Source organism: Kwoniella dendrophila, chromosome 9 (assembly GCF_036810415.1).
Source record: "Kwoniella dendrophila CBS 6074 chromosome 9, complete sequence".
NCBI classification, from domain to species: domain Eukaryota; kingdom Fungi; phylum Basidiomycota; class Tremellomycetes; order Tremellales; family Cryptococcaceae; genus Kwoniella; species Kwoniella dendrophila.
Window position 1 is genome coordinate 332,640 of NC_089484.1, and position 17,030 is coordinate 349,669.

The 17,030-nt window shown below is 37.4% G+C and overlaps 6 protein-coding genes across 6 annotated transcripts; 3 read left to right on the top strand and 3 right to left on the bottom strand.

Annotated features, from left to right (window-relative positions):
- Positions 1-283: 283 nt before the first annotated feature.
- Positions 284-1,400, top strand: L201_006549 (ribosomal protein L15; the record flags this gene model as incomplete). Its single annotated transcript, XM_066222268.1, has 3 exons — positions 284-612; positions 753-1,114; positions 1,264-1,400. 3 exons carry the CDS (start codon positions 284-286, stop codon positions 1,398-1,400), a joined length of 828 nt encoding a protein of 275 aa, XP_066078365.1.
- A 104-nt stretch (positions 1,401-1,504) lies between these two features.
- Positions 1,505-3,227, bottom strand: L201_006550 (uncharacterized protein; the record flags this gene model as incomplete). The annotated part of the gene is made up of 6 exons (XM_066222269.1): positions 1,505-2,301; positions 2,395-2,500; positions 2,636-2,786; positions 2,922-2,994; positions 3,077-3,156; positions 3,223-3,227. 6 exons carry the CDS (start codon positions 3,225-3,227, stop codon positions 1,505-1,507), a joined length of 1,212 nt encoding a protein of 403 aa, XP_066078366.1.
- A 409-nt stretch (positions 3,228-3,636) lies between these two features.
- L201_006551 (uncharacterized protein) lies at positions 3,637-4,402 on the top strand (the record flags this gene model as incomplete). The annotated part of the gene is made up of 2 exons (XM_066222270.1): positions 3,637-3,926; positions 4,096-4,402. The coding sequence occupies 2 exons, from the start codon at positions 3,637-3,639 to the stop codon at positions 4,400-4,402; spliced, it is 597 nt and encodes a 198-aa protein (XP_066078367.1).
- A 569-nt stretch (positions 4,403-4,971) lies between these two features.
- Positions 4,972-7,438, bottom strand: L201_006552 (uncharacterized protein; the record flags this gene model as incomplete). Its single annotated transcript, XM_066222271.1, has 12 exons — positions 4,972-5,306; positions 5,421-5,550; positions 5,639-5,812; positions 5,899-6,045; positions 6,120-6,182; positions 6,255-6,387; positions 6,482-6,629; positions 6,706-6,771; positions 6,835-6,936; positions 7,028-7,050; positions 7,136-7,144; positions 7,227-7,438. 12 exons carry the CDS (start codon positions 7,436-7,438, stop codon positions 4,972-4,974), a joined length of 1,542 nt encoding a protein of 513 aa, XP_066078368.1.
- Positions 7,439-8,635: 1,197 nt separating this feature from the next.
- On the bottom strand, positions 8,636-12,715 carry L201_006553 (phosphoribosylformylglycinamidine synthase; the record flags this gene model as incomplete). The annotated part of the gene is made up of 1 exon (XM_066222272.1): positions 8,636-12,715. One exon carries the CDS (start codon positions 12,713-12,715, stop codon positions 8,636-8,638), a length of 4,080 nt encoding a protein of 1,359 aa, XP_066078369.1.
- Positions 12,716-13,374: 659 nt separating this feature from the next.
- On the top strand, positions 13,375-16,839 carry L201_006554 (uncharacterized protein; the record flags this gene model as incomplete). The annotated part of the gene is made up of 11 exons (XM_066222273.1): positions 13,375-13,509; positions 13,578-13,717; positions 13,791-13,968; positions 14,042-14,274; positions 14,336-14,951; positions 15,019-15,093; positions 15,147-15,448; positions 15,513-15,585; positions 15,652-16,189; positions 16,273-16,715; positions 16,804-16,839. The coding sequence occupies 11 exons, from the start codon at positions 13,375-13,377 to the stop codon at positions 16,837-16,839; spliced, it is 2,769 nt and encodes a 922-aa protein (XP_066078370.1).
- Positions 16,840-17,030: the final 191 nt, after the last annotated feature.

Here is a 17,030-nt window from a genome sequence, read left to right on the forward strand (position 1 = left end):
TGGAATGATGATAAAAATGCTTCAACTTTGGGATTTCTGGGATTTCTGGATAAAAAGACTCGATAAGACTTGAAGGAAGATATCTAGTTATATAACGAGGGTTTAAAAGAAATTATATCATGATGTGGCATATTTTTGTAGTCAGTGATAAGCGATCTCTCACCATACGCTATTCCTCTTTGCTGCTCTCATGAACTATTAGGATGATACTTTAGATTTCAGACTTTTTATTCTTGTTATTGCATGTATAAGGTATAGTTCACTCGTTAAAATCTTACACAAAATGTCATTCAACATGTTCACACAGCCTCTGAAATCATTACTATCAACATCATCATCGAAACTTTTCAGTTCTACAGCGAGTGCTTCATCATCTTCATCAATAATACGATCAGCATCGACATTTACACATTTAGGTGATCTACAACCTGCAAAAGGATCAACACATGCAGATATAAGATACGGTAGAGGTCCAGGATCACAAAGAGGTGGTACATCAGGTAGAGGTCATAAAGGTCAAAAAGCAAGAAATGGTAAAGGTGTTAGATTAGGTTTTGAAGGTGGTCAAACTCCTTTACATAGAAAAGTTCCAAAGAGAGGGTTTAACAATTTGTGAGTGTTTATGTTTTTTTTTTTACGGAGTGTTTCAATATCGTACTTGTGATGTATACAAATGTATATCCATGAGATATAGTATCAAGTTTGGGGATAAAGCCACTAATATATATTTGATTCTTTCAAACTTACCATAGCACTTCAAAACAATACGCACCATTATCATTATCAACTTTACAACAATTTATATTTGAAGGTAAAATAAATCCTGATGAACCAATAACTATAAATACAATAATTAGATCAAATGCTGTACATGGTTTATCAAAATATCAAGGTATAAAACTATTAGGTGAACCAAATTTTGATTTACCTTTACCTTCATTGAATTTAAATTTATCAAGATATTCAAAAATTTCTGCAGAATCAATTATACAATCAGGTGGTAAAGTTACTGCAATTTATCATAATAATTTATCATTAAGAAAAGAAATTTTCCCAGATAAATTTATTGGTAAACAAATTAAAGATGCTAAACCAACTAGAAAAACTGATATTCGTAGGTTCCCTTTCTTTTTCTTTTCCTTTTTTTTAAGTGGTTTTCCATTCCATGATCAATTATATTTCGTATAATCTGCTTTACTTTACTGCTCCCAACTTCATTGAATTTCCTTTCTTTGCTGACCCTGTCTTTCTTGGTATTACTAGTATACTACACAAATCCAAAGAAATACGGTTATTTAGCAGACTCGATACCTACTTCAGCTAGAAAAATGACAACTGAGCAATGGTCAGAAGGTGCAGTACCTGTAACAAATACAACAGAATCACCAGCACAAATATAGTTGGACACAGTTAATGATTTTATGCATTTCATCTTAACTTATTATGGTAATATAACACCCCGAGCTTTATAAGCTACATGCGAAGGACATTAAGAAAGGCTTCGTTATCGTTTGTAATCACGCTCATCCCTATATCTATCTCTGTCTCGACGATCCGTACCATCACGAGAACGTCTATCTCTTTCCCTATCTCGATCATCGTCTCTGTACCTCCAACTATTCCCGTTATCCCTGTCCCTTTCATCCCTATATCTGTCTCCTTGATCATCGTCTCTATACCTATTCCGACTATCTGCTCCATTTCGCTCACGAGAATCGTATTTGTCGCTCCTCGCGAAATCAGAGGAAGATTCCGGTCTTCTCGAGCTTGATGAATCATCTTGTCCATTTCTTCTTGACCTCTCTCTGTCTCTGTCTCTTTCTCTTTCTCTTTCTCTTTCCCTTTCTTCACGTTCCAATTCAAATTTACCATCTCTCCAATCGTCTCTATTTGATCTACCTGCTATATGTCTATCATCTTTGCGCCTTGTTTCTTCAGACAATTCTCTCTTGATTTTTGGTGATCGCTGATCTCTATTCCTATCATCTCTTGATGGACTACCTCTTCTTCCTGAATGATTGAGTGTATCATCATCACGTCTTTCCTCTTCTATTTTATTATTTTTACGTCTATGTTTTTCATCCTTTTTCAATTTTTTCTCTTCTTTACGTTTTTTACGTTCTTCTTTAGTTTCACCTTCATGTTTTCTTTTGCTGTTACTTTTTTTACCATTTTCAGTTAAAGCCAATTGAGCTTTTTCTTTTTTAGCTTTTTTCTTTTCTGCTCTTATAAATGCTGCCATTGGATCTTCTTCATCTAAATCATCTTTTTCTGATTCTGAACTATCTTCCGATTCTGAGCCTTAAAAAAGAGATTTCAAGCGAGTTAGTACTTTGTATATGTTTATTCTTCGCTCCCGCCATATAATTCAAGTTTTATCAATTTTACACATACCTGATAATATAGGTGGCATAGCATTATAAGTTGGTTCTTCAGGTTCTTCGTATTCACCTTCATCGTTACGTTTACCAGGTTGACGATAATTTCTAGTATGATCGACCTGTTGTATCGGAAAAGATGAATTAGCCTTCTCTTCTTCAGATAAGCATATTATTCATAACACGAGAGGCGTTGTGAAAGTATATATACAGTCGGAATATGCGTTTGAAAAAGATGACATGGCAAGTTGACTTACCCTTATCGTTCTACCTAAGACCTGTGATCCATTCATATTATCTACAGCTAAAACAGTACTTCTTTGATCTTCATACATTAAGAAACCGAAACCTTTTGTTTTACCAGTTTCTTTATCTCTAGGTAAATTGATATCTATTATTTCACCCCATCTATTGATAAATAACGAAGAAAGGAACAGCACATAGAGCTATCAGCGAATTGTCTTTATTATAACAAGTAACTTGTTAGGTATGACTTGTCTACATCTGAGGTTCTGTTCATACAAAACATCATGATACACTTACTGTGAGAATATCGTTAGTATATCACCCTCTGATAGTTCATATGCTAATCCTCCAACGAAAACATAAGCGGAATCTATACAAGGGAGAGAGGACGAAATTGTGTGAGTTATCATTGACACTACCTCCCCGTATAAGCATGGGATATCTAAGCTTACCTTTATACTCATCATGCCATGAACCTTTTACACCTAATTGCAATTCTCTTTCATTGATCCGGTTAATCTCTTTTATCGTACTATTCGTTCGCAGAACATGTCAGCGTACGCATTGTATTGTAGATTCGTATGCTTAGTGCACTCACTTCATATCTGCGATGCCCCCTTTTGGCCTTACTGATCAGCTTGAGATGGAGATAGGTTGATAAGGGATAAGGTAAACCTTGCTATAATATGGATCAACACCTTATATCTGTTTAACATTATTTCGGTGGCAATTCAAGATAACGTAATATATAATATAGTCCATACAATAAGCGGTGATGTCCGCAGCCAAAGCTAACGCGACGAGACCATGCACAATCTCTCTATGCGGTGCATTTTGACTTTCGACTTTTGAATTGTTCAGATTCTTTTGAACAAGATATGACTTATCAAGGCGATCTATAGATCTGGAAGACATCCATCAAGGTAATTTGAAGATCAAGCCAACGGAATTTCCGTGTTGCAAAGAACATATACAATAAAGCAACTTAACAAGGCTAAAAAAGGGGATCAAGATGGCAAGCTATCAACCTATACCAAATTCGGATATTAATGACACCTCAAGAACACCAAGATTTCCACCTTCACATACGGATAATGAAGAATACGAACCTCAACATGAAACAGATCCATCATTTAGACCATTAAGAAGATCTGTACAAGAAGAATTTAACAGACCACCTCCAATATGGTGGAAAAGAGTTTTATTAGTGATAGCTTTAATTTTTATGGCTTGGTTATCAATTTGGTTAGGTAAAAAAGGTATGGAAGAATCTAATAAACCTACTATTATATATGCAAGTCGGTAAGTGAGTTTTCAAATATTTTAAATCAGATGATATGTTATTATTATAAGTAAAATAATTGATAAAAAATGTGTCTATCCAACCAACCTCTTTCTCATTTCGTAACGAACATCATTTAAAAATACTTTTTATTATGAAAAAAACCAAAAAAAAAAAAAAACACCATAGTTATTCAGATGAACATAAATATAGACCGGCAGCATCACCAGTAATAACAGAATATTTATCTGGTAATAGAATTAGATTAAGAGGTGCATCAATAGGTGGAGTTGGAATTTCTGAAGATGAAATACCATTAACTCAAAAACAATTGGAATCAAGAGATAAAAAAAGAAGAGAACAAGCTAAAAATAAAGCAAGAGAAAAAATGGGTTTAAGAGTTAAAAAAAGGAAATCAACAAAAGAGATTAAAAAAGAAAATGAATGGAAAGTAAAAGAATTACAACAGAAAATTAAAGCAGGTCGACAATTATAACTTGTAATGAACAATGAACAATGAACAATCAACTATAATTGTTTCATATCACATCAAATTTAGAACATGAATATGCCATAATCTTGTAGGGATCAGAATGAAATAAACAGATTGGGGTAGCTCAATGATCGTACGAAAGATACCAGGATCTGTAATTGGAAGTTAGAGGAATTTACGACATAAACAGTAATATGTATGCTTCATATGAATGGCTATACCTATAATCTGTTTGATCAAAAATCGCTCAGAAGACTGTTTGCTACAACTGATTCGGTCTCTTAATGCTGACTGCGATAATGCAGGATCATAGTATCTTCAAACCAATGAACTCTATCCTATCATATATTCTACATGTTCCAACAATACATCCGACCTATAAAAAATACGAGCATTTACAATTTTACATATGGGTATGTGTAACTACATACATATATATTATCCATTCTCTCCTGTCATCCATAACAATTACCTTTAATAACCCTTGAGAATACCGACAGTCACAGCACAGCACAATCGTGCGAAGAACCTTTCAAGTCTACTCATCACCATCACCCCTTCCCCTCGCTTACTTAATAACCAACATATCTCCAACCCAAATCAACTTGTTCTTGAGTAATACCATGTCTCATAGCATGTTTAGCTTTTTCACCACCAGCATCTAATTTAGCATTTTCTCTTCTAACATAAAATTTATATCCAGTAATTATGATTAAAATAAAAACATTACATGCTAAAACCATACCGAATCCAGCATAAAAATGTGGTGGTGAATACCAAACGTAAGCTGACCATACATTTGATGTACCTCCAATAGCATTGATTAAAGCTAATCCTGCTGCTCTTTTTGGATATGGTCTTGCTACGTGAAGAGATAGAGTGTTGTAAATGAATAATTGTGGGACAACTATATATATATCCGGAAAAAAATGTTGAATTTATTAGTAAATCATCCTTTTTTCCCCGCACCAATCCCTTCAATCAATAAACAGATGTTTACAGAATAAGGATGAGAACTTACCGTTTGCCACTGGGGTAAACATGATTGCGAAGTACCGCGCACCTATACTTAGAGTAGCGACAGCGATCACGTAGATGACAATCCCAATGCTTAAACAGACGACAATTGGGAAGTAGATTTTACCATTTCTCTATTATCACAATGTCAGTGGAGACCTTTTCTGCTATTTTGCTTTGATTCGGTTTTCTTCTGCTCTTTGGTGATATAGAAAAACTTACGTCAGAATACCATGATAAACCATAGAAGAAGAAACAGACAAAGATATATGGTGGAGCAGTCAATACCAACGTGATGATATTGTTGTAACCTAATGATTTGATGATGGTAGGGAAGAAATTTCCGACTGAACCCATAGCTTGTGACATGATCATGCAGAGAATCATTGTGTATACCTGAGAATAGTCGAAAATTAGCATCGATATTGTGAGTTACCCTTTCATTGTGTACTTGTAGAAGAACATTATAACTATTCACTTACCTTTGGATCGGCAAGAGCAGAAACATAAGCTTTAATATTCGAACCTTCATCATGAGCTTCAGCGGCACCAGCCTCTTGTTCTAGTCTCCAAACAGCATAATCTCGTTCAATAGGTGAAAGCATTCTTGCATTATGCGGATATTCAGGCTATTCATTCAGATACCAACAGGAAATCAGCTTCTCTCGTTGTACAGCTAAAACAGATGAACAGGAGGACTTACCATAAAGGACGCAAAGATAAGACCAAATCCGACAGTAGCGACACCTTCGATGATGAAAAGCCACTACACAGATATGTAGATCAGTAAATGTAATTGAATTACTTCATATGAATGCCGTTCAAATGAACAACTCACTCTCCATCCTCTAATACCATGAGCACCATCAAGTTTAAGTACACCAGCGGCAATCAAACCACCAAATCCATTACCTAATTGTTGACCGATGAAAAGACCTGCATATCGTTTTCCCAATTCCTTTTTAGTGTACCTGAAATATACATGAATGAGTATAATCAATTATACGGTCTATACTGTCTAACGAATCTAGATTGTAGCTTTGTATGCTGAGTCTTGTCACTTACCAAGCAGAAAGGAAGTATAAACAACCTGGGAAGAAAACAGCTTCACTTGCACCAAGTAAAACACGAATACCTAAAAGAGCTGAATAAGATTGTACAGCTGCTGTACAAGCACTAATTGTACCCCAGATAACGACTGCACAACAGATATCTGAGAGATTGATTGTCCACTGATCAGCTAAAGGTATTCTGTCGTACATTGGAGGTCGAGATATAGAAAAACTCACAAAGACCTGGTCTACTGAAAAGGGAAATCAAATAGTTGGATGGGATTTGAAATGGGATGTATCCAGCTATGATCGATCAATCCATGATCAGTTTAATGTAGAAAATATGTCATAATCGTTTAGACTTACCATATAAAATAGCAATTGCAGTAGCGAATCGTTGAGTTGTCATATTCAAATCAGTCATAATACCCTGCAGTTTTGCTGCAGCAAGATTTTGTCTATCGATATCTGTGCATCATATGAAAATTAGCTGAATTCACTCGGACGTATTTTTACTCTGGATACAATCTGAATGAGCGAATTGAGATACACAACTTACAATTCAAGACATAAAGTACCATACTGATAGATTAATTATCACTCATATATCAGTAAGTGATCTAAATGGAAGAGCTAGGCTGAGAGGAAATCCTATATCACGACTTACATGATTGGTCTGAACAGAGATTGCAATGTAAGAAATCAGCATATATACAATTCTAGATCTGATAGATAATACGGAGTGATGTGATATTCACAATATAATAGAATCCATCTTTCTCACCATCTTCTTTTCCATCTTTCTAATTTCATCTTCACTTAAATTCTGTAATGAAGCAGGTAAAGGTCTTTCTTGGAGTGTTCCTCCAAAGTCATTCACTTCATTTTCAACGTGATGTATCTCTTGTTTCTCCTTTTCAAGACCTTGATCAGCATCTAGAGATGTTGTTGATCTTAATTGAGTTGACATGGTCGCTGGGTGTATGTGTACTCCTAGTTGATCTTGACTTATGATTTTGATTCTATACCTTTAGTCGAGTCGATGATTTGGTTTAGTATCTCTACGAGGATCTGGATCAGTGTAATCGATTAGTCCTTGTCCGAGAATGAGAAGGGAAAAAAAGGTAGATCAAAGTTGTTAAATAATCAAAACTATCAGAACATATTATAAGTCAAACCTCTCCGTTATCTTATGGATAACCACTAGTCTCGATTAGGATCTCTTTGATCATTCATGGAAGAAATTGACAGTCATTCGGCCCGAAGCCGATCATGTTATAGAGTAGAGGTACAGTAGTATCAATGACGAAGAATCAACTGATCACATGAGAGATGGGATGTCAAGAAAACTGTATGAGGTAAAAGGTTATCGGTTACTTGCCTTAGCTTACTCGCTATCAGTAATCGCCGTTTCAACAACGATATCCATCGGGATTTTATTCGGGATGAACCGAATTTTGGTATTTCACTTCGGATGGGATATCTTCCTCTCGTCAAGCCCTTCTTACTGACTGTGATGTTTTTCTATAGTATACTGTACGTATGATATCATTCTAACATTCTCTTTGTTTTTTTTTCGGTATTCACTACGGGGCAAAGCATCGTCCTGCCAGACTGACAAGATGAGATAAAATGGATGGTGTTACAGCCTCTAGCCTATTTTGTGTTTGTAACAACCAAGTTTGACCTGAGCAAACAGTGAACTGATCCTCACATTTCGATAGAGAGGGTTACTACAAAGGCAAATCGTCGCGGCGCAATCAAAGTATGTGGATACTCGAAATGAAGAACCACGATCAAGTAAATTGATTCGTGAGAATTGGACGATTAAACCGTGTCCAACCGCTATTTACGCTAACCCGATTAAATGAATTACTCCGATGTCGGCAATACGGAGACCGGTCCATTTATTGCCTCATGCCAGAGAGAAGCAGAGGTATGTTTAGCCCGACAATGAAGAACGAAACATCAAAGGTTATCATCGTATTTTCACTCGGAGTATTCATGTAATGCGGCCTGATCTGCACACAGGAGATTCCGGAATGCATTGAAGTATTTTTATTGTATAATATGGAAAAAGAGAGGAGAAAAACATCTAGGCAGGACTATCTTATTAACAACTACCGAACACTGACTGAGCGCACCAATCACCCTTTACTACCAATACCTATTGTCTCTGTTCAATAGCGAATTGATAAGCATTTTGGAATAATCTAAACCAAGGACCTTTATTATTCCATTGTTTAGTTTGATTTGTATTTGGATACCAAGAATTACTTGTTAATTGAGTTACACGTTCAGGATGGGGCATTATAGCTAAAACTCTACCTGATTTAGATTGAACTGCTGCAATACCTTCAGGTGAACCATTTGGATTTTTAGGATATGATTCCGCAATATTTGATTTACTATCGACATATCTAACTGGAATCAAATTATCTTTATTCAATCCTTCTAAAGATGATCCACTAGTTAAAGCATTATCAAATGATGCTCTACCTTCACCGTGGGCAACAGCAACAGGTATTATAGTATTTTCCATGTTTTTGAAAAAGATTGAATTGTTGTTATTGATTTTTACAGATGATACTCTACCTTCAAATCTTTCTGATCTATTTGCTTTGAATGATGGCCATGATTCAGTTCCAGGAATGATTTCTTTCAACTGTGAAAAGAATTGACATCCATTACATACACCTAAAGCAAATGTATCTTCTCTTCCAAAGAAATCGGAAAACTCTTTTCTTGCGGTTTCATTCAATAATACAGATTTTGCCCATCCGTTACCTGCACCTAAAACATCACCATATGAGAATCCACCACATGCTGCTAAACCACTAAAGGATTTTAATGACACTTTTGATGAGATTATATCTGACATATGTACATCAACAGCTTCAAATCCTGCTGCATGGAATGACCAAGCCATTTCAATTTGTCCATTTACACCTTGTTCACGTAAAATAGCAACTTTAGGTTTCGAAACTCCTTCTTTAGGTTCAGCTAAGAATTCATAATCGACTTTGTATTGAATACCTTCATCTTCATTATCGAGAATGGCATCAAATTCTTGTTTGGCACCTTCAGGTGAATCTCGCATAGCTTGCATTCGGTATGAAGTCTCAGCCCATAACTGTTGAAGAGTTCCTCGAGTAGATGTGTAGATAGCTTCTGAGTTGTGAATAAGGGTGACAGATTGATCTTTTCTACCAAGGACTTTACCGACAACGTGAATGTGTCGGGTTGGGAAACCAGCTTTGACGAAAGAGTCGGTGAAAGTGGTCAAATCGGCAGTTCGGACTTGCATAACAGCACCTAATTCTTCGTTGAATAATGAAGCGATAGCATCTCCTTTGGCACTGATAGCATCAAGGGAAACTTCAATACCTGATCGACCAGCGAAAGCCATTTCGACAAGAGTGGTGAAAAGACCACCATCAGATCGATCGTGATAGGCTAAGACGGTATCGGAAGATTTGAGAGCTTGAACGGCGGCGAAGAATGATCGAATATCGGAAGCATCTTCAACATCAGGAGCTTCAGCACCAAGTTGTTTGAAGACTTGAGCAAGAGCTGATCCACCAAGTCTTTGTTTACCTCTTGCAAGATCGACGAACACAAGAACAGTGTCTTCTACGTCGGTCTGTATTTGAGGAGTCCAGGTGAGACCAACATTGTTGACAGGTGCGAAAGCGGTGACAATGAGAGAGAGAGGAGCAGTGACTTGATTCTTTTCACCTTTTGAACCGGACCACTTCATAGACATTGACATTGAATCTTTTCCAACAGGTACACCAACACCAAGTTTAGGACATAGATCCATACCAACAGCTTGAACAGCTTCGTAAAGTTTGGCACCTTCACCATCATGAGAAGCAGCTGACATCCAGTTGGCACTGAGTTTGATCTTACTGATATCTTCGATTGAGGAGGCAACCAAGTTGGTGAGTGATTCAGCAATAGCCATTCGAGCAGAAGCGCCAGCATTGAGTAAAGCAAGAGGAGTCCTTTCACCCATAGCCATAGCTTCTCCTACTACAGTATCGAAACCGTATGATGATTGGGTAACAGCGACATCTGCTACAGGTACTTGCCATGGACCGACCATTTGATCACGAGCGACAAGACCAGTAATACTTCGATCTCCGATAGTGATTAAGAATGACTTTGAACCAACACTGGGTAATCGTAATACTCGGTTGACTGTTTCGGCAAGGAGAGAAGTCGTTGGGGCACCTTGGTAAATTGGAAGGTATTTGAACAGAGAAGAATCGAATTCATCCTGTTGAGGGTTGATTGTTGTAGCTTCTCGGTGCATTCGTGGTGGTTTACCGAAAAGAACAGGCATAGGAATATCGATAGCATTTTCACCAAGTAATCTATCTGTAACAACAAGTCTTTCTTCTTCTGTTGCAGTACCAACGACTGAGAATGGACATCTTTCTCTTTTACAGATTTCCTCGAAAGCTGAAAGGTTTTCTGGTGTGACGGCAAGCACGTATCTTTCTTGAGATTCATTACACCATATTTCCATAGGTGACATACCGGGATCATCAACAAGAACATCTCTAATTTCGAAGACTGCACCAAGACCAGAATCATGAACCAGTTCAGGAAGAGCATTTGAAAGACCACCGGCACCAACATCATGAATGGATTCAATTGGATTACCAGCACCATCACCTCTAGCTACACAGGCATCAATAACTTGTTGACATCGTCTTTCCATTTCAGGGTTTTCTCTTTGAACAGAAGCAAAATCAAGATCTGCTGAACTTGCACCACTGGCCATAGATGAAGCTGCACCACCACCTAAACCAATAAGCATACCAGGACCACCAAGAACGATCACTTTCGAACCTGGTGTAATTTTATCTTTTCTAGCGTATTGGGGTCTAACGTTACCGAGACCACCAGCAATCATTATAGGTTTGTGGTAACCTCTCCATTCTTTATCTCCATTAGCGGTTGGAGTTTCTAAGAGGAAAGTTCTGAAATAACCACCAAGAGCAGGTCGACCAAATTCGTTGTTGAAAGCAGCTGCACCAAGTGGAGCTTCAATCATGATATCCAATGCTGAAGCGATGTGAGCTGGTTTACCAATATCAGATTCCCATGGTTGAGTGAAATCTGGAATTAATAAATCTGATGTTGTGTAACCGGCAAGACCAGCTTTAGGTTTTGAGCCTTGACCTGTTGCACCTTCATCTCTAATTTCACCACCTGAACCAGTAGCTGCACCTGGATAAGGAGAAACAGCAGTAGGATGATTATGAGTTTCAACTTTAATGAGAATAGGGTTTTTCTCTACTTTTGTACTATATGTCCAGTCTTCCTTTCCATTGATAGCGAATCTAGTGGCTTCATAACCTTCTAAAACAGCAGCATTATCTTCATAAGCAGAAAGAGTTCCAGCTGAATTGACGACTTTTTCTGTGTTTCTAATCATACCGAATAAACTATTTTCTTTATCTTTTCCATCGATAGTCCATTTAGCATTAAAAATTTTATGTCTACAATGTTCTGAATTTACTTGAGCAAACATGAATAATTCTGCATCTGTTGGATTTCTACCCGCAGCAAGGAAAGATTCAACCAAATAAGGAATTTCAGTATCTGATAAAGCTAAACCTAAACGAGCATTTGCTTCACCAAGTACAGCTGTAGGATTTTCAGCTCCGATGATTGGAACAGTAACTAAAGGTGAAGGGTGTGGTGGTACTGGAGGGAAAACAGTTGCAGCTGCTGGAAGTGATGTATGTACAAGTTGAGTCATTCTATCGTGAATAAGATGAAGTTCATGATGAATGATAGGAAGTGAGATTGATTCAGATGAAGTAATGATGTATAAAGCTCCACGTTCCAGACGGGCGACATGTTCTTTTAGTCTACAAATCTTGGCGATGTCGGTAGCCTTTGATGACCAAGGTGAGATTGTACCCGCTCTAGGAAGAATGAATAAAGCATTGGTCGTACCTCCTACAGAAGATTTCATACCACCTTCAATGAATGATTTGGTGGATTCTAAAGATTCATAATCTCCATAAGCAAGTAAAGCGTTAAGAATAGCTCTCTCGTTGGATTTTTCATCTGAAAGAAGGGTTGAAGATTCTTCGGATGCAGGGTTGACAAGGTGAAGATGAACAGCATCAACTGAAGTGATGGCAGGAATATGAGCTTGGAAAGCCTTAAGAAGAACGTTTCTTCTTGATGCTGTGATAGCGGAAGAACCAGGAATGACGATCATGGCTATATGTTATTTGGTTAGCTTGTACAAGTAATAATGAAGCGGTTCTGGTGATTGACAGTCATCACTTACTGTATGAGGGTTCTACAGGAGGAGGTACGGTAGATAAAAGAGAGAGAAGAGGTTGTTTGGCTATATACGGAAGGAATTGAGTTTGTCTATAGACTAGCTTGCTGTTGGGCAAGTCAAGCTTGAGACTAACCAAGAGTCGGTTTTCAGGTGAAGTTGGGTTTGATGGCAAAGCCAAGAAGTAGAAGATAAGAAGAGAAATAGGAAGAATCGCTTTTGTATGGTTGTCCAGCAAGCAAGCAAATGGACATAAAATTCCTAAATAATTATTGATATTTATCTCTAATTTTGAGTTTTTACCCTGAAACGAGTCGTACAGTGGCAATACCGCAAGTATTACGTAACTATCACCTCGACGCGATATTGAGAGGATGATGATATGAGGTAGATGTCATGTTGATGTGCTGTCAATATCAATGTTGATATTCATACTGTATATTCATGTTTCGATAGGAGTACCTTACTTAGTTGATCACTGCTCTGGAATAAACTTGGTATCCAAGAGAGATACCCAAAGAACTCTTTCAGATTCCAATTCACCTTGGCGTGGGAGGACTATATCTTTTCCCAATTAATCGAAACCAACCAAGATGAATTACCTCAAATCAATAACGACTTCAGTGCTTCAATCAACGGGAGTCACATTCCCGTTCTCAATCGGTGAACGAATACCTGGCCTGGACAGCTCGAGTTCAATATGGGAAATCAGAGAAGGTGTCAAGAGGGTTTGCTTTGATTACCTCTTAATGGTCTCAATCATGTTTAGATCATGCTGATTGTAGTATTTGTTCAGGATGATGGAACACCTTTAACGCTGTTCATATACGATTCAACTTTACCGCCTTTTCAACCTGGTAACAAAGATAGAAAGACACTCTTTCAGCTAGCTCGAAACTCGTTGAAGAAATTGAGGACGATAAGGCATCCTGATGTGTAAGCTTGAATTACACTATACATGTTTTGACATATGACAGAATGACTGACTTATTATCATTCTTTTGTGTAGAATACGTTATATTGATTCAGTGGAAACGGAAACTCATATTTACATTGCAACGGAGAGAGTTAGGCCTTTAGAGGGAGTACTGAGGGAGTGGGAAACAGGAGGCGCATTAGCTACTTCTGGTTCCGCAAAAGGTAAAGCGAAAGAGGAATGGATAGGATGGGGTGTAAAGAGTATATCAGTAAGTTGTTCTTTCTCAGTTCAATTCAACATACTCTTGTGTCTGCGCCATCAGCAGCTGATTTGGTTTATAGACCGCTTTAGCTTTCCTCAATTCACCTCCACTATCCCAACATCACGCATACATAATACCGTCAAATATCTTCATAACGCCGTCTCTTGAATGGCGTCTGGGTGGATTTGACTTGTTGACTGGTAGAGATGATCAAACAGGAATATTATGGGGTCTGGGAGGTGTAGCACCAGGTGAAGTAGGAGATAGATCAGGTCCAGAAGTCAAGAAAGGTGGTTGGGGTGTATTGAGAGAGTAAGCTTTCTGATCTTCGTTGTTGCGATATATGACCCTATAGCTCACGATACGTTTTCAGTTCGGATCCAGCACTATCAGATACATATTTACTTGCATTACTCATCTTCAGTCTATATAACCCGTTAGCGCCTTTACCTTCATTAAATACACCACCTACACCTTCATCTTCAGGATTAATACCTAAAACATTATTTCCATTATGGAAAAGAATGTTGAATCCAAATTCCAAAACTAGATTATCTACTATAGGTTTCATAGACGAAGCTATTTCGGTTGGATTTTGGTCAAATAATCCTTTAGTCAATTTAGTTAGTGGTTTAGATAATTTTGAATTAGCATCTGAATCTGAAAAATCAAGTTTATTAAGAATAATTAAAGATGCTTCTAATTCTAGCAGTTTACCTTCACCATTTGTAATAAATAAAATTTTACCTTCATTATTACATTCTTTATCTTTACCTACTGCACCAAGTTCACAGATGTTACCTTTAGTTTTGGATTTAGGTAAATTGATAACCTCAACATCAGATTATCAAAAGATTGTTTTAGAACCTGTGATCAAATTATATACTTCTCCCGATAGAGGTACTAGAATGGCTTTATTAGATGGCTTGAATGAATATGCAGATAAATTAGACAATAAAATGGTTCAAGAGAAAATTTGGCCAAATCTTGTAAGTAACCGTAAAGATATCGATAAGATATCCGCTATCGTATTGACCAGTATTGTGCTGTGTTCAGATTACTGGGTTTGCCGATACTGTACCTGTGATAAGGGAAGCCACTGTTAAAGCTGTCTTTCCTTTAGCTAATAAGGTAAGCTTACCGGATTGCCTGCAACCAAATCAAGCTGACAGATCTGGATTTAGCTATCAGATCGTATACTGAACAATGACTTATTACGACTGTTGGCGAAAATGCAAATGGACACAGAACCTTCTATCCGTACGAACACTTGTATTCTTTTAGGTAGATTAGCTCCTATACTGGGTCCCAACACAAAGAAGAAGGTTTTGGTACCTGCTTTTGCAAGAAGTCTAAAAGACCCTTTCGTACATGCTAGAGTAGCTGGTTTAATGGCTTTAATGGCAACGGTAGAATGCTTTGATAGGGATGATTTAGCCGGTAAAGTCGTTCCTAACATGGCATTTACCCTTGTTGATAAGGAAAAGTGAGTCCGTTTGGCAGCTTTCATAAAATCTTAGAGTTGAAGCTGACGATCAGCCGCCATATAGACTGGTTCGTGATCAAGCTTTCAAAGCTATGAATATGTTTATGGCTCGTATAACGGATATGGTGGAGAATATGGTGAGCCATTGCTTGAGCATCAAAAGGTCGTTGACCGAGTATATCAACTGATTGTCATTCTTATAGCCTGATACTGTGTTATCCGAAGAGAAAGCTGCCTCATCATATGGTCCAGTAACAACTACATCTTCAAGTACATCTAATAACCAAGCTGGACTTGCAAATTCTGCCGCAGGTGCAGCAGGTGCATTAGCAGGATGGGCAATTTCGTCCCTGAGTAAACAATTATCAACACCTGATATGCATTCAACAATGTCAGCTGCAACTGCTTTAGCTGTACCTTCTTCATCAAGTAATCAAGGTAGTCCGAACCCATCCTTAAACGGGTCACCATTAACTTCACCTAGAATAAGCAACGATTCTACTTCACCAAATGTACCTGGACCATCTTCTGGAAGATTTAAATCACCTTCTTTAGGCAGTAGTAATGGTAAACCCTCTTCAGGATTGAAACTTGGAGGTAACAGTAAAACTCAAGCGCAACGATCAAGTAATTTGGCTGATGTTGTAGCTTCAGAATGGGATGATGATAATGATAATGATGCAGGAAACGCTTGGGGTAACGATGATTTGATTGATGTAAATGCTGATGAAGATGATTGGTGTAAGTACACTTTTTTTCCCCATACTCTACAACTATTGTTAACGTATCAACGTTGATGAGCGCTAATCTTGTCATAAAATTAGCTGCATTTGAATCAGCCCCAATACCTGAAATTGTTGTACCTCCACCACAATCATATTACATAAAACCGGCTGTACAGAAGAACGTTGTTAGTTCAAACTCACCAAAACCTTCACCTGTTTCAGCATTTGCTTCAACAGCATCAAGAGCAAAATCTCCTTTAAATCCATCTGTATCATCAATGAAATCACCTCAATTACCTTCTTCTATTACCTCAGCTACAAATTCTCCTGCTTTATCATCTTCAACAATAAACAATAACAATAATAATGATACTTGGGGTGATGTTGAAGATGATAATCAATCTATAACTTCATCTACAACAAGAACTGCAAGTCCACAAAAATCTTCTACCAATTCACAGGCTCAAACCCAAAATTTAGCTGGTTTAAGTAAAGAAGATAAAGATAAAGAAATGGCTAGACGTAGAGCTGAAAGACAAGCTGTAAGTTAAACTTTGTCAAATATCTGAAAAGAAATTACACAAAAATACTAATGAATTTTCCTTGTTTGGTAAAATTATCTATTCATAGAGAATCGATGCTATGAAAGCGCAAAAGAAAAAGTAATTAGCAAAGTAGACCGAATTTGGAACGTGTTATTTCGTTTGCATCTGCTTTGTCTTGTACTGCTTCACATGTCGATTTTGGATCGCTTCAAGTCAATGCATTTACATGACTACTGTATATACTCATGCTTGTTGACCCGTTTGCCAAATATTCATAATATACAACATACATTTCCTTCATTTCCATTTTTA